General features: G+C 42.7%; 1 protein-coding gene across 1 annotated transcript in view; it reads right to left on the bottom strand.

Moving 5' to 3' along the window:
* Positions 1-1,710: 1,710 nt before the first annotated feature.
* Positions 1,711-24,808, bottom strand: part of LOC120992239 (sialic acid-binding Ig-like lectin 12) — a 48,351-nt gene continuing 25,253 nt past the window's right edge. The window contains exons 5-9 of the mRNA XM_040421097.1: positions 21,004-21,297; positions 12,926-13,022; positions 9,837-9,870; positions 3,551-3,634; positions 1,711-1,982 (exon numbers count right to left, since the gene is read on the bottom strand). Of these exons, the coding sequence (XP_040277031.1) occupies positions 1,911-1,982; positions 3,551-3,634; positions 9,837-9,870; positions 12,926-13,022; positions 21,004-21,297 (581 nt within the window). The 3' untranslated portion in view covers positions 1,711-1,910. The remainder of the gene's footprint in view (positions 1,983-3,550; positions 3,635-9,836; positions 9,871-12,925; positions 13,023-21,003; positions 21,298-24,808) is intronic.

Raw genomic sequence — 24,808 nt, 5'->3', positions numbered from 1 at the left:
TCACTGCCTTATCTATGGGGGGCCCTCCTGCCACTGTCAGAGGGCTCCCCACTCGGCTATCCCTGGCAGTCTTATAAAGATGAATAGAGTGGCAAAGCGCATGCTTGACCTGTCACTCTGTTCATTTCGGGGGGGCCCATTCTCGTGATCAGTGGGGTTCCCAGCGACTCCAATCTAACAGTTATACCCAGTCCACAGAACAAGGGATAACTTGAAGTTACGTAAACACCCCTTTAAAATATTAAGAATCAAGATGAGGATTGCTACATCTGTATTTACAAAGACAGACATGTCCGGGTCCTTAATGTATAGCAGTGCAAAGAAGTGAAATGACAAATTGAGCTCTGCTATATCTAGACAGACAGGTTCTCACAACAATGAGGAAGCGAAAGTGGAATATGTGGAAAGCCTTCAAGGCACATATATTAAGACCGGCGTTTTAGACGCTGGTCTTAATAACCCCATTAGCTGGTGGTGGATCCACAGAACTTATGAAGAGGCGCAGACCTCTCTATAATTTGGACTCATCCAGCGCCAGTTTTAATGTAAGCCAGCTTCCTTGCTGTCTTACATTTAGACCATTTTCTACACCTAAAACAGGTGTAGAAAATGGTAAATGAGACGAGCCTTCTGGCCCGTCCCCTTCCACGCCCTCAATTTTAGACCTGGCGTTAGCGGGGTAGCGGGGCGTTAGCGGGGTAAAGTCACAGATAGCGGCACAACTAACCATTGCACTGCCATCTGTGTCTGATATATGCCTAATTTTGGTGTATTTCAGATTAGTAAATGATCCCCTTCGAGGTTACAGCATTACAACATTAGATCTCCTGGTCTGGAAATTTTGAGCTGATGATGATGCATAGAAAATGGAGACAGCATTTCCACAAACATGAATTTTGATGCAAGTTACATTATAAATATTTAGGAAAATTATTAGAAACAATGTATTTTGGTTTATTGTTCAGAAAGCAAATGTATTTCCTGCTTCTACCATGATACATACATACTATAGAGAGAGAGAAATGACTGTATATAAGTCTATGCCTATATACCTGTTGGGATGTATAAAGCTAATGTGAAATCCTAAAGCCGAATGCCTAATTATATATTATTCCCATTCTTTATTTCCTGATAAGCATCGTCCTGTGCTTATACTGTATATAGAATCCAGTCTGAGTAAGAAGACCTGCAGTGTGAAGCCTCATTCACACGTCCATGTCCGTGCTCAAATCCATGAAGAGGTGGTCATCAGTGATGCCTCCGTGAAGACGCCCGTGAAGGATCGGTGTCATCTGTTTTTGACGGACACTGTGCAGATGAAAAATAATTTTCAAAGCATCTTTTGCTATTGATTTGTGAAACACGGATGAAACACAGATGGCATCCGTGTTGCATCCATCATTTTCATGGACCCATAGATTATATTGGCCATGATGGATCCATGAACATGGACAAATTAGAGCATGCATCCGTGCTGAAACATGGATGTGGGAATACACATATTAAAATGAAAAGGTACACGTGCTATCTGTGGAGAACACGTACAGCACACGTATGTGGAAGACTGACGAGTGAATGAGACTAAAAGCAGCAGAATAACCAACAAAAAAGTCACAGCTTGAGATGACTTTCATTTCCATACATAGGAGAACTGTGGTTCTTCTTTCTTGAATTAGTTTTTGGATTTGCATTTATTCATTGGATAAACCCTTCTTTAAATGAGGGCCGACTTGGGACCAGATGATCTCCATGGGTCCGGTTGTTGAATCCCTGGAAATCAGTTATTGCTGCCGGAAGATACAGCGGCCACTACAGGAGGAATGGTGTATTACACAGTGGCCATTCAAAGGGCATCACTATGTCCTAATAGTCAACCTCTTTAAACAGTATCAAAGAGGGGGGGAAAAAAATCAAAGCTGAATGTTTTCGTAATATGGAGCGTCATTTTCGTTTCCAGTCGCTGCATTTCCCCTGTTATCAAACTGGGAATAAGACAAGAAATAAAAAATTAAGTTATTGATACAATAAGAGGTAATAAAAATGGATAACAGAAAGGTTCTGGTTGGAATATAAGATCTAATGTGGGCAATGTACAACTACAACATCTAAAGTGCAAGTGGTTGATCTGAAGCTATGTTGCCAGCTGCCATCATTAAAGTTTTCCCGCCTATGGGGACTGGTCAGAGGGGACCCAAACTCTTAGGCCTTCATCTAACCAAAAAAACTAAGAAGTCATAGTGCTTGGGTCTGAGCATCATGCCTATTCAGCTTCCATAAGCCTGCCTCAGAAATTCTTAGCAATGACATGGTTGGCCAACTACCGTATAGTCTACAGGTCAACCATGCTCCTCTCAAGTAAATATAAAGGCAACTGAAGGGGTGTGATGCATATTTTAGTGCTAACAGGGCAACTTTTTACCTGAGGACCACTTCATTGGACCAAAGAATAGAACATACCGTAGTACTGTAGATAAGTAAATCGATTTTGAACAAATCAAATTTGTTCCAAATTTTACAAAAGAATTTAACTTTACCGAATCTGCAACATTTGTGATTTGCCCCTCACAAATTGCTCAAAATGGGAGCCACCATATTACAGATCACCACTGGCTATCATCCATTTACCCGTAAGCATATATGTCACTGTCACTCATTACTAATGTTATTGTATCGGTACAGAGCTTGGAAGGTGTTGGGCATCTCATGCCAGCTGGCGCACTTTAGATATAGACCACATTTATCTGTACTGAATCAAATCTGACAATATGACCATTGCGAATCTGAGACAAATTTTGGTAAATTCACTCATCTCTATGTAGTACTTGTCTAAGGATTGGCCCTTCTGCTACCATTGGTCACATTCAGCTTTTCTCAGGAGACATGGTTGGTCCAAAGATCCAACAATTACTGATGTTAGGAGTGATATGACTGTGGTCAAGCTGTTCTCTACTGTCAGCACAGTGTTTAGTCTAGTTTTAGTGCTGGTTAATTCTACCGTATCAACTGGTATTTTCCCGCCGGTGCACGGAATCAGCGTCAGTTTCAATATTACTGTGTAAAGCGCAGTCCAGCACTCAATCCGCAAAAAAACTAGACTTTTCTTCAAACCATTAAAAGCATGCAAACTGCAATGCCAGATATGAGGAACATGGTACAAATCACTCTTCTTACGCATTTCTGACTTAATCATCTAAGATGGGTCAAGTTTTATTGTAGATCGAGTGTGTAGGCTTATCAAGAGAACAATAACTGTTATCCTAATTCTACACCTACTATTATCATGACAATTACCCTGCAGATAGCCTTGTACATTCACAGCTGCAGTAAACAGAGCAGGCATTTTTAGCTGCTTCAGAATGACAGCATTTTGCATTTGCCAGTGGCAACGTACTGCCAAAATGAAAAAGAAAAATAGCCAAATGTTCTAAAAAATGATGATTTTTAAGTTAAAAAATAAAACCTTTTTGATGGAAGGGCCCCTTTACAGTAAGTTTTCAGTCAGTGATCTGTTCCGTATGATAAATGTAGAGGACTAGACTAGCAGTACTACCTTCAATGTGTCGTAATCTTCCGCCACCTCTGCCACCTCTCTCCTGTTCAGAGTTGTATATGTGAGTTCGGGGCTTTCTTCCACCTGTACAAAATTCACAGTAGCATGCGTTATACAGCATAAAAAATCGTAAGATTGTAATGATATTTTATCCTAAAAAAAGCTACTAAAACAGCTACTATCTGTCAGCAGGACCGACCAACCCCTTTACACTAGGCATAATACTTAGTAGGGTTGATCTCTGCAATGTTCCTGAGCAGGTTCACTTTGGTGCACTGATGGGTTATACCTTATGCACTTCAATTATTCACTTATTGCTGCTCTTCTCTCTCCTTAATTGACAGGTCCAGTCATCTTGACTCACCCTGCAATTTTGTGCCTGTCCTGTGGATTACACTTTCAACACATGTACAGTATATCAGCCTTTGCTTCCCTGAACAAAGCCATGTGTCTTCTCTTCTGGGTAGAAATTGACATTAGAGGGACATGCACGATGGTCATCTGCACTGCTGGAGAAGTAGAGGCTGATGTACGGCGCATGCGCTGCTAGTGTCATGTATGGTGAAGGCACATGGTACTGTCAACCAAGGGGAAGCGGACGATGCAATAGGTGTGGAGAAGCTCTGGGTCTCAGGTCCATCCCTCAGGGACCAAACACCTGATTTAAAGTTAAATAAAAAGCAAATTTGCTAAGGAATGGTGCATACAAGACTGAGGTGCGATTTTATTCATCAGTATCAACCCTTTAATAAGAAAACAAAATGATACGAGTAGGTTCAGCTATGTGATAAACATTGCACCATATTCTCTAGAATTCATATTTCCGAAAGGTTTTTTTCCTTTCCTTCTTTTTTTTAGGCCATACCACTTTGCGGTAAACCTGCTCACATTTCTCTGCACTTTTAAAATTGATGAGTGTCTAGAAACGGTGTAAATTTTTGCTTGAATATGGCATGCACCATCATTTTTGACATTTTAGGGCAAAAAAACCCCCCAAAAAACTGGAACTTAGAAATTGATAAATTTCCTCATCCGGCTTGTCAGGATTCCAAATAATTTAATAGTTCCTCAGATTTATCTGGACCCTGTAAGCAATATTTAGACTTGTACAATATCTAGAGGCCTTGTTAACCCCTTAAGGACTCAGCCCTATTTCACCTTAAGGACTTGGCCATTTTTTGAAAATCTGACCAGTGTCACTTTAAGTGCTGATAACTTTAAAACGCTTTGACTTATCCAGGCCGTTCTGAGATAGTTTTTTCGTCACATATTGTACTTCATGACACTGCTAAAATTGGGTCAAAAAATTTAAATTTTTTGCATAAAAAAATACCATATTTACCAAAAATTTTGAAAAATTTGCAAATTTCAAAGTTTCAGTTTCTCTACTTCTGTAATACATAGTAATACCCCCAAAAATTTTGATGACTTTACATTCCCCATATGTCTACTTCATGTTTGTAGCATTTTGGGATTGATATTTTATTTTTTGGGGATGTTACAAGGCTTAGAAGTTTAGAAGCAAATCTTGAAATTATTCAGAAATTTACAAAAACCAAATTTTTAGGGACCACTACAGGTCTGAAGTCACTTTGCGAGGCTTACATAATAGAAACCGCCCAAAAATGACCCCATTCTATAAACTACACCCCTCAAGGTATTCAAAACTGATTTTACAAGCTTCGTTAACCCTTTAGGTGTTGCACAAGAGTTATTGACAAATGGGGATGAAATTTGAGAATGTCATTTTTTTGCCTAATTTTCCATTTTAACCCATTTTTTCCACTAACAAAGCAAGGGTTAACAGCCAAACAAGACTGTATCTTTATTGCCCTGACTCTGCCGTTTACAGAAACACCCAATATTTGGCCGTAAACTACTGTACGGCCACACAGTAGGGCGTAGAGTGAAAGGTGCGCCGTTTGGTTTCTGGAGGGCTGATTTTGCTGGACTGTTTTTTTGACACCATGTCCTATTTGAAGCCCCCTGATGCACCCCTAGAGTAGAAACTCCATAAAAGTGACCCCATATAAGAAACTACACCCCTCAAAGTATTCAAAACTGATTTTACAAACTTTGTTAACCCTTTAGGTGTTGCACAAGAGTTATTGGCAAATGGGGATGAAATTTGAGAATGTCATTTTTTTGCCTAATTTTCCATTTTAACCCATTTTTTCCACTAACAAAGCAAGGGTTAACAGCCAAACAAGACTGTATCTTTATTGCCCTGACTCTGCCGTTTACATAAACACCCAATATGTGGCCGTAAACTACTGTACGGGCACACAGTAGGGCGTAGAGTGAAAGGTGCGCCGTATGGTTTTTGGAAGCCAGATTTTGCTGGACTGTTTTTTTGACACCATGTCCCATTTGAAGCCCCCCTGATGCACCCCTAGAGTAGAAACTCCATAAAAGTGACCCCATCTAAGAAACTACACCCCTCAAGGTATTCAAAACTGATTTTACAAACTTTGTTAACCCTTTAGGTGTTGCACAAGATTTAATGGAAAATAGAGATACAATTTCAAAATTTCACTTTTTTGGCAGATTTTCCATTTTAATATTTTTTTTCCAGTTACAAAGCAAGGGTTAACAGCCAAACAAAACTCATTATTTATGGCCCTGATTCTGTAGTTTACAGAAACACCCCATATGTGTTCGTAAACCGCTGTACGGGCACACGGCAGGGCGCAGAAGGAAAGGAATGCCATACGGTTTTTGGAAGGCAGATTTTGCTGGACTGTTTTTTTTGACACCATGTCCCATTTGAAGCCCCCCTGATGCACCCCTAGAGTAGAAACTCCAGAAAGGTGACCCCATCTAAGAAACTACACCCCTCAAGGTATTCAAAACTGATTTTACAAACTTTGTTAACCCTTTAGGTGTTGCACAAGATTTAATGGAAAATAGAGATACAATTTCAAAATTTCACTTTTTTGGCAGATTTTCCATTTTAATATTTTTTTTCCAGTTACAAAGCAAGGGTTAACAGCCAAACAAAACTCATTATTTATGGCCCTGATTCTGTAGTTTACAGAAACACCCCATATGTGGTCGTAAACCGCTGTACGGGCACACGGCAGGGTGCAGAAGGAAAGGAATGCCATACGGTTTTTGAAAGGCAGATTTTGCTGGACTGTTTTTTTTGACACCATGTCCCATTTGAAGCCCCCCTCATGCACCCCTAGAGTAGAAACTCCAAAAAAGTGGCCCTATCTAAGAAACTACACCCCTCAAGGTATTCAAAACTGATTTTACAAACTTTGTTAACTTTTTAGGTGTTGCACAAGATTTAATGGAAAATAGAGATACAATTTCAAAATTTCACTTTTTTGGCAGATTTTCGATTTTAATATTTTTTTTCCAGTTACAAAGCAAGGGTTAACAGCCAAACAAAACTCATCATTTATTGCCCTGATTCTGTAGTTTACAGAAACACCCCATATGTGTTCGTAAACCGCTGTACGGGCACACAGCAGGGCGCAGAAGGAAAGGAATGCCATACGGTTTTTGGAAGGCAGATTTTGCTGGACTGTTTTTTTTGACCCAAGTCCCATTTGAAGCCCCCCTGATGCACCCCTAGAGTAGACACTCCAAAAAAGTGACCCCATTTTAGAAAGTACGGAATAAGGTGGCAGCTTTGTTGGTACTAGTTTAGGGTACATATGACTTTTGGTTGCTCTATATTACACTTTTTGTGCGGCAAGGTAACAAGAAATAGCTTTTTTGGCACGTTTTTTTTTTTTTGTTATTTACAACATTCATCTGACAGGTTAGATCATGTGGTAATTTTATAGAGCAGGTTGTCGCGGACGCGGCGATACCTAATATGTATACTTTTTTTTTATTTATGTAAGTTTTATACAATAACTTCATTTTTAAAACCAAAAAAAGTTTTAGTGTCTCCATAGTCTAAGAGCCATAGTTTTTTCAGTTTTTGGGCGATTATCTTAAATAGGGTCTCATTTTTTGCGGGATGAGATGACGGTTTGATTGGCACTATTTTGGGGTGCATATGACTTTTTGATCGCTTCCTATTACACTTTTTGTGACGTAAGATGACCAAAAATGGCTTTTTTTACACCGTTTTTATTTTTTATTTTTTACGGTGGTCATCTGAGGGGTTAGATCATGTGATATTTTTATAGAGCCGGTCGATACGGACGCGGAGATACCTAATATGTATACTTTATTTTTATTTATGTAAGTTTTACACAATGATTTCATTTTTGAAACAAAAAAAAATCATGTTTTAGTGTTTCTTTAGTCTGAGAGCCATAGTTTTTTCAGTTTTTGGGCGATTATCTTGGGTAGGGTATGATTGCGGAATGAGATGACGGTTTGATTGGTACTATTTTGGCGTACATGTGACTTTTTTGATCATTTTTATTACCTTTTTTGGGAAGTAAGGTGGGCAAAATTTCAATTTTCTCATAGTTTTTATTTTTTTATTTTTATGGTGTTCACCGTGCGGGGAAAGTAACATGACCGTTTTATAGATCAGGTCGTTACGGACGCGGCGATACCTAATATGTGTAGTGTATTTTATTTTTTTAATTTTTATTCAGTGATGAATGTTTTTTTTTTTATCTTAACTTTTTTCACTTTTTTTTACTTTTTTTTTGACCCAGACCCACTTGGTTCTGGAAGATCCAGTGGGTCTGATGTCTGTATAATACAGTACAGTACAATATATATTGTTCTGTACTGTATTTTACTTACACTGAACAGATCTATGCTTTTAGCACAGATCAGTTCAGCACCATGGACAGCAGGACGCCTGAGCAGGCGTCCTGTTGCCATGGGAACCTTCCCCGTCTGCCACAACTTCGCAGACGGGGAAGGGTAAGCACAGGGCTGAGGGGGGCTCTCTGGCACAGCAGCCCCCCGATGGTGAGGGAGGGAGCTCCCTGACCGATGACAGTTAACTTTTTCCATACAGCGGTCCGTACGGACCGCGGTATGGAAAGGGTTAAATGGCTGACATCTGCACAGATGTCAGCCGTTTATACCAGGGTGCCAGAAAGGATGATTTATGTTAACACATCACCGATGCCTTCACTCTATGAATGACAATTTGTTCTCTCGTTGGGCGATTGGTGGGACTTATTCAAAACAAACTTTTCTTCGAACATTCATTCCAAATAATCAGCCTGATAATTGTCTTGTGTGAAGAGACCTTTACCCAGGAGATGATAATTAATAGTAAGACTTAGGACTAAAGTAGGACCCTTCATCAGACTTGAAAGCTTGCTACTTATCATCAGTTCAGTGGACCATTAAAAGGTATCAGTGACTGAGGAATTTTTATGTCTATCTTCTCTAGACGCCATGTGGGACTGTCTTTAAAGGGGTTGTCACATAAATAATATTCTACAGTTCCCAAACCAGCACCTGGATCTCAAGACTTTTGTATTTACATGTAATTTAAATGTATTATAGCTACTGATTTATTCAATGAAATCTATCGGAACAGTGCCACCTGCTGTTTGCTCTTTTTGTAATTTCTCTGTCCTGCTCATTGAGATGGCCGCACATGCTCAGTTCCATCCTTCAAGTGCCAAAAACTGCAGCAGACAGGACACTCCCTCTGAGTGACAACCCCCCCCCCTCCTGAGCTGCCAGCGTGAAATAAATCTAGATGAACAATTGAAGCAACGAATGAAGACATCTCTGGATCCATTTGAGGTACAGGGCTGGTTCTAGCTTTGTTATAAAGCAAGTTGTGATGTAGTAGACTATGTATGATTTTCCATTTTTTATATCACTCATGGGATAACCCCTTAATGCTTCTGTATGTTTTAACATTGAGCACTATACAGAATATCAAATTGTGAATAATGCGGTTTTACATCATCCAACGTAGGTGGTCCCTAATTGTCTCAGTCGCCTGACAAACAAAGGCTTAGGTTAGTTTCACACTAGCATTAAAACTGTCTGTCAGGCTTTTATGACAGAGGAACAGCCTGCCGGAGTTCATCGTATCCAGGGTAGCCGGATACTGCTTATCCCCACCGGAGCCCAATGGGACCTGGTGGGGATCCGGCCTGTTCCCAGCATGAGTGCCAGGATTCGACCAGAGAAAAACCGATGCAAGCCAAATCTAGGCACTCATGTAGAAGACAGGCCACCGGGTCCCGTTATTGTCAAAAGGGTCAAGGGGGTGCTCTGGCCGTTTCCTGCTATGCTAGATACGATGAATTCTGGCAGCTCCACTGCTGCTAGTGTGAAACTATCCTTATAGTGAATATGTCATATTGAAATTAAACTCATTTTCATTACCTACCTCTCCGATTGCTGATGCGTGAAAACATTTAGTTCTATAATAAAAAAAAAACATACAAATATGATTGTCACAGAATAGGAATTAGAGGAGAAAACACAAAAATATATTATTTAAATTCATTAAAATATTAAAAATAAAAAATTTGTTTAAAATTTTTCTAAAAATTGGCAATTTTTTTGAGAACTGAATGTACAGTCATGTGAAAAAATTAGGACACCCTTTGAAAGCATGTGGTTTTTTGTAACATTTTTAATAAATGGTTATTTCATCTCCGTTTCAACAATACAGAGAGATTAAAGTAATCCAACTAAACAAAGAAAACTGAAGAAAAGTCTTTTCAAGATCTTCTGTAAATGTCATTCTACAAAAATGCCTATTCTAACTGAGGAAAAAGATAGGACACCCTCACATGTATTCCCTCTTAAATTGGCTCAGATCTCACACCAGGTGCACATAATTAGTAGATCGTTACTCTGCATGTTGAATGAGGCTTGCCCTATTTAAACCTCAGACATTTAGTTTGGTGTGCTCCTGACTGTTGAAGTGAGAGTGAGCACCATGGTGAGAGCAAAAGAGCTGTCAGAGGACTTCAGAAAAAAGATTGTAGCAGCCTATGAGTCTGGGAAGGGATTTAAAAAGATCTCAAAAGATTTTGAAATCAGCCATTCCACTGTCCGGAAGATAGTCTACAAGTGGAGGGCTTTCAAAACAACTGCCAACATGCCCAGGACTGGTCGCCCCAGCAAGTTCACCCCAAGAGCAGACCGCAAGATGCTAAAAGAGGTCTCCAAAAACCCTAAAGTGTCATCTCGAGAACTACAGCAGGCTCTGGCTACTGTTGATGTAGAAGTACATGCCTCTACAATCAGAAAGAGACTGTACAAGTTGAACTTGCATGGGAGGTGTGCAAGGAGGAAACCTTTGCTTTCCAAGAGAAACATCGAGGCCAGACTGACATTTGCCAGAGATAAAGTTGACAAAGACCAGGACTTCTGGAATAATGTTCTTTGGACAGATGAGTCCAAAATTGAATTATTTGGACACAACAGCAGAGGACATGTTTGGCGTAAACCAAACACAGCATTCCAAGAAAAGAACCTCATACCAACTGTGAAGCATGGAGGTGGAAGTGTCATGGTTTGGGGCTGCTTTGCTGCAGCAGGACCTGGTCAGCTCACCATCATAGAATCCACGATGAATTCTACTGTGTATCAGAAGGTGCTTGAAGAACATGTGAGACCATCAGTTAGAAAATTAAAGCTGAAGCGGAACTGGACCATGCAACATGACAATGACCCAAAACATACTAGTAAATCAACCAAAGATTGGCTGAAAAAGAAGAAATGGAGAGTCCTGGAATGGCCAAGTCAAAGTCCAGATTTGAATCCCATTGAGATGCTGTGGGGTGACTTGAAAAGGGCTGTACGTGCAAGAAACCCCTCAAACATCTCACAGCTGAAAAAGTTCTGCATTGAGGAGTGGGGTAAAATTTCCTCAGACCGATGTCGAAGACTGGTAGATGGCTACAAGAACCGTCTCACTGCAGTTATTTCAGCCAAAGGAGGTAACACTCGCTATTAGGGGCAAGGGTGTCCTATCTTTTTCCTCAGTTAGAATAGGCATTTTTGTAGAATGACATTTACAGAAGATCTTGAAAAGACTTTTCTTCAGTTTTCTTTGTTGAAACGGAGATGAAATAACCATTTATTAAAAATGTTACAAAAAACCACATGCTTTCAAAGGGTGTCCTAATTTTTTCACATGACTGTACATTCCAGTTAGGGATGAGTGAATGGATTTTTATGAGCTTCCCCATAGCTGTGGATACTACCCTCAGACACTTGATTATAGCTCCGTACATCTTGAGAGGCCCCTCCGTTACTGAATAGCGGCACATGGGCAGATGTTCTACGTACAAATCCGCATCAATGAATTTGCATACGCCACCAAGGAAATTTGGGCAAGATGTGCAGAATCGCTTTTTTTGTATTTGCAGGCATATCATCTACGCATGCAGGCGCATCCACAGTAATGGCGCATGCGCAAGATCATTGGGGCCTCTCAAGATGTGCGGCCATGTCAGCCTACCGGTAGGATAGGGGATTGTCAATAGAGGGACAGCCTCTCACAGACGGAGAATTCATCCAGATGAACAAATTGATTGGTATGAAAAGATTTGCTCATCTCCAATTCAAGAACATTCAATGTATATTCAAGTACATTCCATGGATTCCACTAGAATCGATTAGATAAATCAAATAATGTGTGCATGAAGCTTTAGGGTACTATCCGAATGTGACTTTTATCCAATCTGATAATTTTTACAGGAAGATCATGACTAGAGCATAAGTGATAAGCGAAGTATTTAAAAGTTCGAATCGGTGGCTTTGCCGAATTTTACAATAAAATTTGGTTTGTGATGAAATGCTTCATTATGAAGCGCATTTCTTCGTAAGTAGTGGGAGCTACGATTGCACCGCTCCCCATCATTGTACCGCTCAGATGCCGCATTCATACATGATTGTGACATCTGATATTAATAAAAGTCTGTGCAATTTAAAAAAAAATAATCATAATAATACTTACCTGATCCATTTGCTCGTGACAGGCCGGCCCCCTCTATCTTGCTTGAAGGTCTGGTGCAGACCGAGATGACGTCACCACACCGTCCGGCATATTGACGTCATACATCACCACACACGGGACTTCGGCCGAGATCTTCAAGTGAGAGGGCAGCAACAGGCCCGTCGCGAGCAAATGGATCGGGTAAGTATTTTTTTGTTTTGTTTTTTTACACTATTTCAGGTTAAATCAATTTGCTACCGCACCAAATTTATTCTGAAATTAGAATTGAAATCCACTTCATGGACTTCGATTCGCTCATCACTTCAGAGCATTTCTGTCTGATGCCAAAGCCACACTTTCTGCCCTTGTATATTTGAGTTTTTCATAGAGACATCTAATAGCTACCACCTGTTCTAGAAAAACAAAAACTTCCCATTGGCCATGAGACCAGTCTCCTTGTCAAATCTGATGCAGGAAGTGGTTTTGTGAGGCATACAATATTGTGTATTGTTAGAATACTGTACCTCCTATAAATGAAGACAAGTGATACAATCAAAACAAGACAGGCGATTCCAGCCAGAACAGAAATAGTGATAACAGAAACGTTTGGCTCAGCGGAAGCTAGACAGAGAGAGAAAGAGAGAGAGCAATATTAAAATAAGTAATTAGCAATTGGCATTTATGATATTGGAGCATTAGGCCCTGACCATAGACAATAGCTAGTAACAATATCTGACATTTTATATTACCTTAAAGGCTATAGGCAACTTTGACATGGAAAAGTAAATTTTTTTAAATATATTTTAGCCGTTACCTTGAATTAAAAACAAACAAAAAACAAAGTTGCCCTAACCTTCAGCCTACAATTGTCTTTTTTGGTAATACATGAAGGATCTGAGGTCTGTTTATCCAGGATGCTGCTCACAAAACACCTCCTCTCTCTTGTAATGGCAGTCATTGACGCTTAGGGATGTGTGATTCCACCTTTCTTCTCTTGCAGGTTCTGCTGTGGGTGATATTCTTTCTCTCTACATACCCTATGTGACTCTCCCCTTGCAAACTGCCTTGTGTTTGCTTTCCTGCCTATCCTGCCCATCTGATCTGACTTTCTTAGATACTTTCCCCCCTCTCCACATTGTGATCTTCCATCTTAACATCCTCCCCCTCCTTGCTAATGCCAAATAAAGAGAGAGTGAGATCAGATAGAACCAGAAATAGGAATTATGGTCTGACAGATTGTGTGCATACTTTGAGGAACCAAAATTGGAGAAAGTTTATACATTATATCATTTAGGTCCAAAATGTTGTGATTAGCTTTTTAATATAATTTATTCAAGTAAATTATAGTTAACATTTAATATTCCTGTTGGCTTGTGATAGTGTCGGGGTTTAAAAAGTTGGTTGAAGACAGTTTAGTTTTATTTAATCGTTGTAGGTCTAAAATTAAATAATTTTATCTTTTAACTTTGCTTTTCATGAATGTCTACAAAGATGGGTTTCAGGCTCTAGGAATGAGGAGATTAAACAAGACTGAAGGGGTCTTTCCAGGACTTGAAGGTCTATCTTTCGGATTGGTAATCATCATTTAAGGCGGTTCAAACCTTGATTCCTCCATAGATCAGCAGTTGCCTGAGTAAACGATTGTACCCTAACACCCAAAATAAAGATAAACCAAAAGAACCTGGTAATTCTACCATGTCCTGGGTTTTGCCAGGTGTCGGTATGGTATCCACTGGATTCGGTGCAGTTTCCTTGTAAGAATGTAGAAAGGAAAAGTCACTAACAAAGGATAGTAACAGAACCCCCCTGATAGGGTTTGAACAGGGACAGTTACCATCTTTTGTTAGTGACTTTTCCTTTCTACATTCTTACAAAGAAACTGTACCAGATCCAGCGGATACCATATTGACACCCGGCAAAACCCAGGACATGGTAGAATTATCTTAGTACTGTAGTTTATCTTTTGTTTGGGAGTTTGGGTATCGCTGTGTACCCTTTTTTTGTTGCACTTTTTAATGCCTGAAGGAAAACTAATGTTTTACAGCAAGACACGGAGGCTCCTATTGCTATCTCTTCCTTTACTGTCCTCCAATAGCAGCAAATACATTTACATAAAGAACAATGTAACCATAGTAACCAACGTCCCTCCCCAGACAGCCCCTATAACAGGCAGAAACTCCTCTGGGTCTTCCTCTTTCTTTGCTGCTGCCACCAGATAAGTAACATTTGTACACTGTCTCTAATAGGTGTATCTACTGTATTGGCTTTATATTGTTGTTTCCCCAATTTTAGCCCCTGAACTATTAGCCTTTAGTTCAGGGGTTCTGTGCTGTGCTTTTTCCCTGCTACTAAAGTCTGTTGTATTGGCCTCGGCCTCCCTGCGACTTCCCTATTGCAGCTTTCTGTTTCCATCTCCTTTGCTGCGACCACCGCCGCAGTCGCTCGCCCCTCCATTGCTGGGACCTCTCCCGCACGCCCTTTCGTGCCCGTTTCCCCCTTGGCCTACTTTTTACCTCCTCGGCGCCTCCCGCGATTTGCGCACGGATCTCGGCGGCCATCTTTTGGCTCATCTCGCGCCTAATCTCGTGAGATCTCGGCGGCCATCTTCTCCTGCATCGCGGTGCTGTTGCCGGACGCCCGGGCTCACGCTCCTGCTTATCTGCTCGTCTTTAGGAGTGATTAACCCCTCGCTTATCTCTCATTAGGCTAGCTACCTCCAGGTACATCTACCCCTTCTCACCTGTGACCCCAAATCGGGTTGGTTGTCCAGATTGCCTAAGTTCTATATTTCCCACTATGTCTGCAGCAGACCAGCCACCCACTAAGTCTATTCCCCCCCCTCCCCAGGGGATCCTAGGCCTACCGATATGAGCGCCCAAGCTTTAGACCTCCAGCGCTCAATCTCCAGCGCTATTATGGAGGCAATGGGGTCTATGTCCTCCATATTATCTCAGACCATCTCGCAGGCTTTGTCTGCCCATGCCCCTGGTCTTTCCCGTAAGGCACCCCTACTACCTAGTCCGCAGCCTACCGATTTAGAACCTCCTGCCACACAGGAGAATATGACTGGTTTGAATACAGCCACCCATCATGGCGTGCTTAGATCACGCAAGAGAGCCTTGCCGCGCCAGGCAGAACGGGCGCGTATGTGGAAATGTGCTAGAGCACAACATACTAGTGATTCTGAGTCAGACTTTGGGTCTGAGACGGAGGCTTTTGCGGAGGCTAGTTGTCACTTAGAGAAGGAGGCTCCCGATCTTGTGCCAGACCCTGTGTGCCCCACTCCTTCCACCTCTTTGGCTAAGGAATCCTCCTCCGCCGCCGCTGATGCGGCTTCTTCCCTGGTGGAGCCCTCGGGCGCTCCTATGTTTGACCCTGATGCCCTCCACCACCCGAGGTCGGCGGAGTGGCTGCCTGCTGCTCATGTGAGCAATTACCTCGAGCACTGGGTTCGCCGCCCCCTCAGCAAGGAGGCTCGTAGCAAGCTCAGGGCTAAATGCACCAGACCCCTGGTCCCCAATAAGGTTTGTGAGACCCCAGTACTTGACCCTAAAATGATGCAATTTTTGTCAAAAACAGCCTGGAACCCCCGTAAGGGGTTAGACTCTGCCTTATGGAGCTGCCAAGACAAGCTCCTTGATATATTTGGCCCCCTGGCCAAACTATTTGATATCGCCGAGGTTGCCAGAGTTGACCCTAAGTTGGCAAACCTGGCCCTTACAGAGGCAGGTAAGGATGCGCAAGGTCTTTTATTTGGTGATTCTTTCATGAAAGACCTCAGTCGCTTTGTGGGGGCATTTACGGCCCTAGACAAGGCCCAGTCCTCCATGCGCAGGGTCTTTCAGGGGCGGGTCTCCACCAGGGTCAGCAGTAGCAGGGGCCGCCTGTCCAGCCGATCCAGCTTTCAAGCCCGCAGTGCGGTCAGAGGCTCCTTCACCCAGAGACCGCCCTTCCAGGATCAGAGGAACCCTTCGCCCTTCTTCCCGGCCAGAGTTGGCCAATGGCGCTCAAGGTCCTTCAGAGGGAACCCTAATTTCCGGAAATCCTTCGGTAAGTCCGTCCCCAGTTGGACTTCTTTGGTTCATTGTGTAGGGGGCAGACTCTGTCACTTTTTCCACGCCTGGTCAAACATATCGTCAGACCCCTGGGTATTGACCACTGTCGGAGGGTTCCACATAGAACTCACAGACTCTCCGGGTCTCGTCCCTTTGCCCCCTCCGCTGACGCTATCAAAATCAGACGTTACGCTCGTAGACATCGAGCTCGTGTCCCTCTTTCACAAAAAGGCAATAGAAAGGGCTCCCCCTGCCCCCCGGGGAGTCCTCAGTGTACAAAAGAAGGGGCGGTCAAATGCGCCCAGTCATAAATCTCCGTGCCTTGAATGCAGTGGTGCGCTATTGCCACTTTATGATGGAGGGGATTCACCTGCTCCGAGACTTGCTGATCCCTGGGGACTTAATGGTGAAGTTGGATCTCAAAGACGCTTACCTTACGGTTCCGATTGCCGTGCCATCCAGGGATCTTCTCCGTTTCCGCTGGAGAGGGGAGATCTGGCGATTCACCTGTCTCCCGTTCGGCCTGTCCTCGGCGCCTTGGTGTTTCACGAAACTGTTATGTCCGGTCATGTCCTGGCTGCGGAGTCGAGGAGTCCGTCTTGTTGTATATCTGGACGACATCCTCATCATGCACCAATCTCGGATGGTCCTGTTGGAACATCTTCGCTGGACTTAGGATCTCCTGGCAGGTCTTGGGTTTCTCCTGAACTTGGAGAAATCTTGCCTCACTCCGTCACAACGGATGGAGTTCCTGGGTTTTACGGTGGACTCGATCTCGGAATCCCTCAGTCTTCGTTCGATCCGCAAGGAACTGAAACACGCTCTATCTGCTGCATGCCTGTTCCTGCATCACCTGGCCTGCATCATCGGCCTGTTGGCCTCCTCAATTCAGGCGGTGCTCCCAGCCCCTCTCCATTATCGCGCCCTCCAGCGGCTGAAGAAGCCCGCCTCCACATCAACGCGCAGGAACTTCTGGCGGGTTCATTTGCCATTCGGAGCTTTACCAACGGAGTCCCCCATGCCTGCATCAGGTTGCGCATGGACAACGTTTCGGCAGTCCGCTATGTCAACCGGTTGGGTGGAACCCATTCGGCAACTTTGGCGCGCCGGGCGAAGGAGTTCTGGTCCTACTGCCTATCCAGGGACATCATGGTGCAAGCAGAATACCTTCCGGGCTTACACAACTACCAGGCGGATTGGAGCTCCCGAAACTTCGCGGACGGCAGCGATTGGAGGCTGGCACCGGAGGTGTTTTCTACAGTGTCGGACGTCTGGGGTCCTTTTGCCATAGACTTCTTTGCCTCGCGACTCAGTGCTCAGCTTCCCCGGTTCTTCAGCTGGCATCCGGACCCGGAGGCGGAGGCGGTGGATGCATTCCTTCAGGACTGGTCGACTGCTCTTCATTATGCGTTTCCACCTTTTGCTATGATTCCGAGGATGCTGTTACAGACTCGTCGTCAGGAGGCGGAATTGGTGGTGGTGGTCCCCTTTTGGGGGACTCAAGCCTGGTACCCAATCCTCCTGGAACTTGTAGTGGGCGTGCCTCTACTCCTTCCGAGTCAGACGAAACTTCTCCACGGACCTCAAGGCATACACCATTCTCTGCTGATCGACGGCTCACTTCAGTTGCTGGCCTGCCGAATCTCAGGACGCCTGGAGAAGTCGAAGGTATTTCGGATGCAACTAGACGCCTCCTGGTCTCCCGGCACCAGAAAATCTTATCGGCCAGCCTGGGGAACTTGGGTTAGCTGGTGCTTGGAACGGGACCTGGAACCCATTTCGGCACCTGTGACTCAACTCTTACAGTTCCTTACTTCCCTTTTTGAAGCAGGGAGAGCCTATAGGACTATCAACCTCTTCTGCTCGGCTATTTTCTCCACTCATCAGGGATTCGACGGTGTCCCTGCGGGACAGCATCCTTCTGTTTCTCGTTTGTTGCGTGGCTCTCGTTTGGCTCGCCTTCCCCCCCCGACCACGCTTCACAACAACGTGGGATGTCTCTTTGGTCCTCTCCTTCCTCTCCGCTTGGCCGGATAACCCGGATCTCTCCCTCCGTCAACTGTCGGCTAAATTATTGACGCTCTTTTGCCTCATCTCCTGCAAGAGAGTTTCTGATGTGAGGGCCCTTGATCATGACGCCAGGTCTTTTACTCCTGAGGGTGTCACGTTCAACATCTCCCGACGCACTAAGACTAACATCAGGTCGGTATCTTATCCCTGTTTTCCGTCTACGCCGGGGCTTTGTCCAGTGGAATATGAGTCTCGGACGAGGACTCACCGGTCTTCTGAGGTACAGCAACTTTTTCTCTCCATTCGTCATCCTTTTGGAGCGGTTTCCAGTCCAACTCTAGTGCGATGGATGAAATGGATCATGTCCCTATCTGGAGTAGATACCTCTGTCTTTACTGCGCATTCGGCCAGAGGCGCGACGGCCACTTCCCTGGCGATATCGGCGGCTCGTTTAGAGGACATCTTGCGTTTGGCCGACTGGTCTAGAGTCACGACATTTAGAGAATTTTATTTTCGTCCTCCTCCTCATGTGTTCTCTTCTCTTATTGATCAGCTTTAAACTTGCAATAGGAGCCTCCGTGTCTTGCTGTAAAACTTAATGATTTTCCTAGTCTATGACGTAAAGTCATGGTTTTATTAAAGACACGGAGGCGAGTATTGCCCACCCTGGTTTTTCTTCCCGCCCATTTTATTTATTTATCTGTTTGGAGGAGGTTTAGGTTATGCTTGTATATATTTTATATTATTGTAATTTAATGTATGGTCTTACGGTTCTTCTCCGATTTTCGGCTGCCTGATTTTGTAGGTTTCCGCCTGGTATTTACACTGGCCATATTATCTATTTTCGTTTCAGGCTGATGTTCCGCTGATTTCAGGGATCTACATCCTTCTGTGTTTTCTCCAGGAGTGTTAGCCACGTTGGCTTCGGTTGTGCTGTTCGGATGGAGCTGAGATGTTCGCTTCCAGGTTCCGGTTTCCAGTTCCGGTTCCAGTTGGTGTTCCGGTGATGGTGTCAGATGTCCAAAGAAAGAGGAAGACCCAGAGGAAGAGCTGCCTGTTATAGGGGCTGTCTGGGGAGGGACGTTGGTTACTATGGTTACATTGTTCTTTATGTAAATTTCTTTGCTGCTATTGATGGACAGTAAAGGAAGAGATAGCAATACTCGCCTCCGTGTCTTTAATAAAACCATGACTTTACGTCGTAGACTAGGAAAATCATTAAGTTATATTGTGTCTATCTTCACTTATTTTAGATGGGAAAATAAACATTGTTTTAATTTAAAGGGGCACCTCTGAACCCAGACATATCCCCTTCTTCATCCAGGCAGTAGGCAACTTCAATACCGCTTGGCCATTAACAAAGAAGTTAAAAGAAAAGCAGCTGCAGGCTAATTGGCCGCACGGTTCTTGACCGCAGCATAACTGAAACCTGACCAGATCCCGATCGTGCTATGGGGTCCCCTGGTATTTGCTCTTTCATCCCCATACATGGATCTGGGCTTCACTACACGGGTTCTTGCAATTTGGTAAAACAGGCAACAGTTCATGGCAGGTTCAATATGGTAATCAGGCAGAAGTCAGGATAGGCAGCACTCAGCCCAAACAATTTTCAGACAGAGGTCAGGTATGGGAGGTCAGAACACACAGTAGTGGCATACCTTCACAGGAGCTAGACAAGCTAAGACCCTTACTTCTTGGGCACCCTCCCATAGGGAGATGCTATGGGAGTGCATACCAGCATAAGTAGGAGAAAGGAGTTGGAGACATCCAAATGCGGAACTTCCCACAGCTCAGGAGAGATGCGGGATACATGACCAACCAATATTGCATACATATGATGTAATTAATAGAAATTTTACACTCTTAGGGTTGTGGAAGTCCCCTTAGGTCCTGAAGATGTTGAAGCCCCCATGGCATGTCCCTTGTGCCCTCCATATAATTGAACTCTGATCATTCTAATGAGTAGCTGTGCTAGTATCGAAGTTTGGTCCCATTCCTTGGGATCAGACTCAACCTATCTAACATTGATGTCAAATACTAACTACAGACCTCACTGTTGAAGTCACTGAGATCCTCTTTTAACTAAGGCTACTTTCACACTAGCGTTAATGCTGGATCCGGCAGAGCTCAGCAAAAACGCTTCCGTTACTGATAATACAACCGTCTGCATCCGTTATGAACTGATACGGTTGTATTATCTTTAACATAGCCAAGAAAGATCCATCATGAACTCTTTTGAAAGTCAATGGGGGATGGATCAGTTTTCTATTGTGTCCGCATACCAGGACGGAATTCAAACTGCAGCATGCTTTCCAGTATGAGAACGGAACGGAATGCATTTTGGAGCTCTCCGTTCTGTTCAGTTACGTTTTGTCCCTATTGACAATGAATGGGGACAAAACAGAAGCGTTTTTTTTCCGGTATTGAGACCCTATGACGGATCTCAATACTGGAAAATATTAACGCTAGTGTGAAAGTAGCCTAAAGTTTACTGTAGGCATTCATCGTGTTAGAACAATAAACAAGAGGTCACCTACCTTCAACAAGCAGGGTCTCTGTTTGAACAGATGTGACACCATTTGGGAAAGTAGCTTTGCATTCCAGGGGACTGTTATTGTCCTTGGAGGAAGGCAGATAGCTTATTTCAGATATGACTGTCCAGGTACCTCGAGTTCTGTTCACATTGCGGACATTGGCATTGTCATTTTCGATATTCCATTGGAGCTCTGGAGGGCTTGAGCCACAAGTATGATTTATAGCACATGAGATATTGACAGCTATGGATTCTTTAAGGTTCTCAGTCCCTGTTATTTCTAGCTTCTGTGGAAACTCTAAAGAGAGAGAGGGATAAAATATATACATTTAAAAAAAAATATCTATTTGGGGTAAATTCTTGTCTTGATGCCCATAATGTTTTTGTGCATCAAGAGTTGAAGTACATTCTCACAGCTTGACATGAATTGTATATCACATTCAGGATTTCTAATGCACATAAGTATGAGAAACCTCTGATATTGGTTGTTAAACCCTTAAAAGGATTAAATGAGTCGTTCACCTCTGGGGACCTATTCTACAGACCTTCCCCCTTCCCAATGTCGCTGGATCCACAATAGTAATCATAGTTACCTAATCTCTGCCCTGCCCTAATTACTGCCCTGTCAGTTCTGCAGATCCTTGGTCTACCCACCTCAACATCCATTTTAATGAGGGTCACGTGACTGGTTGCTGCAGTGATGTGTCAATGCATCACATGACCCTGTGACCTTGGTGACGTGTCACTGCTGCAGCCAGACATTGGACCCAGGACCTGCAGAGTCAGTGGAGCTACGATGGAGACAGGACCCAGCATCAGGGAGCAGGTACTGTAAGTATGATTACCAACGCAGGTCCAGACATGGTTGGGGGTCTGTAGAAAATGACCCCAGGGTGAACAACCTCTTAAAGTAATAAGAAAGTCAATTTTGGAAAGGTAATAAAATTAAATCAAGCCCTGAAGACCACAATTACCTGCTTACAAGATTTGAAAAACATTCCCTCATTCTTCCTAAAGCAGTTGTGTGCGGTATCACAACTCAGCCTAATGTAAAATACAGAGCAAATGAAACATAATGAACAAAGTACAGTATTTTAAAAATATGGTTACCCTGCAGTATTACAATCATCCATAGCACTGAACGAACCTGGGAACTAGACCGAAAAGGTAGTGCCGGTCTCCCCAAGACAAGCACCACCCGAAGACCTGCATCGCGACTTGTTCCTTTTGAAATTCTAAAAGCCCGCCAACCACTCCCACCCACGTGGGATGCCACACAAAGGGCAGGTAGAGCCCGTCCGGCAAGCATTCCATCATCCCATCAGGACGGGTAATGTAAAGAACGGCCTGCAACTTGTACAAGGCACCCGTTCTGATCTGTTATACTATATGTGTTTTTTCCTTGAAGCGGCATATTATTCACGACAGTGAACAACATACTACTGACGCATACAAGATCGCGCAACAAATACCCTAAATCAATCATAGGGTAAGTGCGCATTTAATGTGTTATTACCACAAACTATATTGGAACATTTTTTTCCCTCCTCTCTATTTTAGAGAGACATATATAAATATTATCCAGTCAAAAGGGAATACTTAAACCCAGAACTAGGCTCTCTGGTGTATTAATTAGACACAGAGTTACCTACACACTACAGGGGAGATTCATATAATCAAGCATTACATCTTTTACCATCCGGAATGAACCTGGACCACTAACAATTTTTGATGTGATTGCTCCCCCTACTGGACATTAATAGGAAATATTCCTTGGATTATACAGTGGACAATATTGTGATTTTATTAATATTATTATTTATTTTTTCATTATTATTATTTTCTATCCATTATCAATCTTCTTTCCACCATTTTTAATCCCTCGAATATCTCATATACCTCCTTATTTTAGTTGATCAACTACACCACTACCTTTTAACCTTTTCAGCAATTTTAATATTTGTCTATCTATTTCCTACATTGACCCCTTCAACCCCAGGCTTGTTTTCACCTTCCTGCCCAGGCCATTTTTTGCAAATCTGACATGTGTCACTGTATGTGGTAATAACTTTAAAACGCTTTTACCTATACAGGCCATTCTGAGATTGTTTTCTCGTCACATATCATACTTCATGACAGTGTTAGAAATGAGTAAAAAAAAACATTTTTATTCCTAAAAAAATACCAAATTTACCAACAATTTGGAAAAATTAGCAAATTTGCAAATTTTTATTTATCTACTTTTATAATAGTAATACCTCCAAAAATAGTAATTACTTTACATTCCCCATATGTCTAACTCATGTTTGGATCATTTTGAAAATCACATTTGATTTTTTGATTTTTTGGGGACGTTAGAAGGCTTAGAAGTTTGGAAGCAAATCTTGAAGTTTTTTGGAAAATTTCCAAAATCCACTTTTTAAGGACCAGTTCAGGTCTGAAATCACTTTGTGAGGCTTACATAATAGAAACCACCCAAAAATGACCCCATTTTAGAAACTATACCCTCAAGGTATAAAAAACGGATTTTACTAACTTTGTTAACCCTTTAGGTGTTCCGCAAGAATTAATGGAAAATGGAGATAAAATTTCAGAATTTCACTTTTTTGGCAGATTTTACATTTTAATATTTTTTTTTTCAGTAGCAAAGCAAGGGTTAAAAGACAAATAAAACTCAATTTCTATTACCCTGATTCTGCGGTTTACAGAAACACCTCACATGTGATTGTAAACTGCTGTACGGGCACACGGCAGGGTGCAGTAGGAAAGGAACGCCATATGGTTTTTGGAAGGCAGATTTAGCTGAACTGGTTTTTACATGTCTTGTCCTATTTGAAGCCCCCCTGATGCCCCCCTACAGTAGAAACTCAAAAAAGTGACAACATTTTGGAAACTACGGGATAAGGTGCCAGTTTTATTGGTACTATTTTGGGGCACATATGATTTTTTATTGCTCTATATTACGTTTTTTGTGAGGCAATGTAACCAAAAAATTGATGTTATGGCACCGTTTTTATTTTTTATTATTACAGCGTTTACCTGAGGGACTGTGACTTTTTTTATAGAGCAGATCGTTATGGACGTGGCAATACCTAATGTGGCGAAACCAACCTCGCCACTGGGTGGTGGAGAACCTGGTTGGCAGCCTCTTGCCCCAGGATTATGGGCCCTCTCATCAGCCCATGCTAAACTTAAACCCCATGGCGATTTGACTGTGTTTGTGGCATCTGAGCGCTGTTTGGATATATTGAGCGCTCAGATCCAAGCCATCTGGGGATAAGTTGAATGGGGGGGTTCTGTTCAGTTTGATAGGAGTTATGTATTTTTGTGTAGTTTTGTTGTTGTGAATAGAGGTATTTGCTGTACCTAGTTGGCTTACCACACCCAGTTAAGCCAATTATCTCGCACAGCCTAACTCTGTAAAAACTGGTTTTGGGCAGAAAAGCCATGCTTCCTTTGTTCACAAAGGACTTTTACTAACTTTTGAACCCCTGGTGTAATCCGTGCCATTTTGGGATATGTTAAATGTCTGTGTTTACTGTAATGGTTGTGACATTGTATATTTGAATAGTGATGTCTGTCCTATTGTCCGCACGTGTGTATTGGCGATTTTCCTTTGTACTGGGAGATAATTGAATTACTCCTCGGTTGTCTCCAGGACAGAAGACATTGTTTAAAAACTATGTATTCTCCTGCCTGTGATAATTACATCAACCCATTGTGTAAGGTAATTGTATCACAGGCAGAGGGGAGGATTTTGTATGGGAGTGTTTTACTGTATTGTACGTGTTTATTGGTTGTTTTACAAA

Source organism: Bufo bufo, chromosome 1 (genome assembly GCF_905171765.1).
Source record: "Bufo bufo chromosome 1, aBufBuf1.1, whole genome shotgun sequence".
Taxonomy (NCBI): Eukaryota; Metazoa; Chordata; class Amphibia; order Anura; family Bufonidae; genus Bufo; species Bufo bufo.
This window is presented reverse-complemented; position numbering and strand designations above follow the sequence as displayed.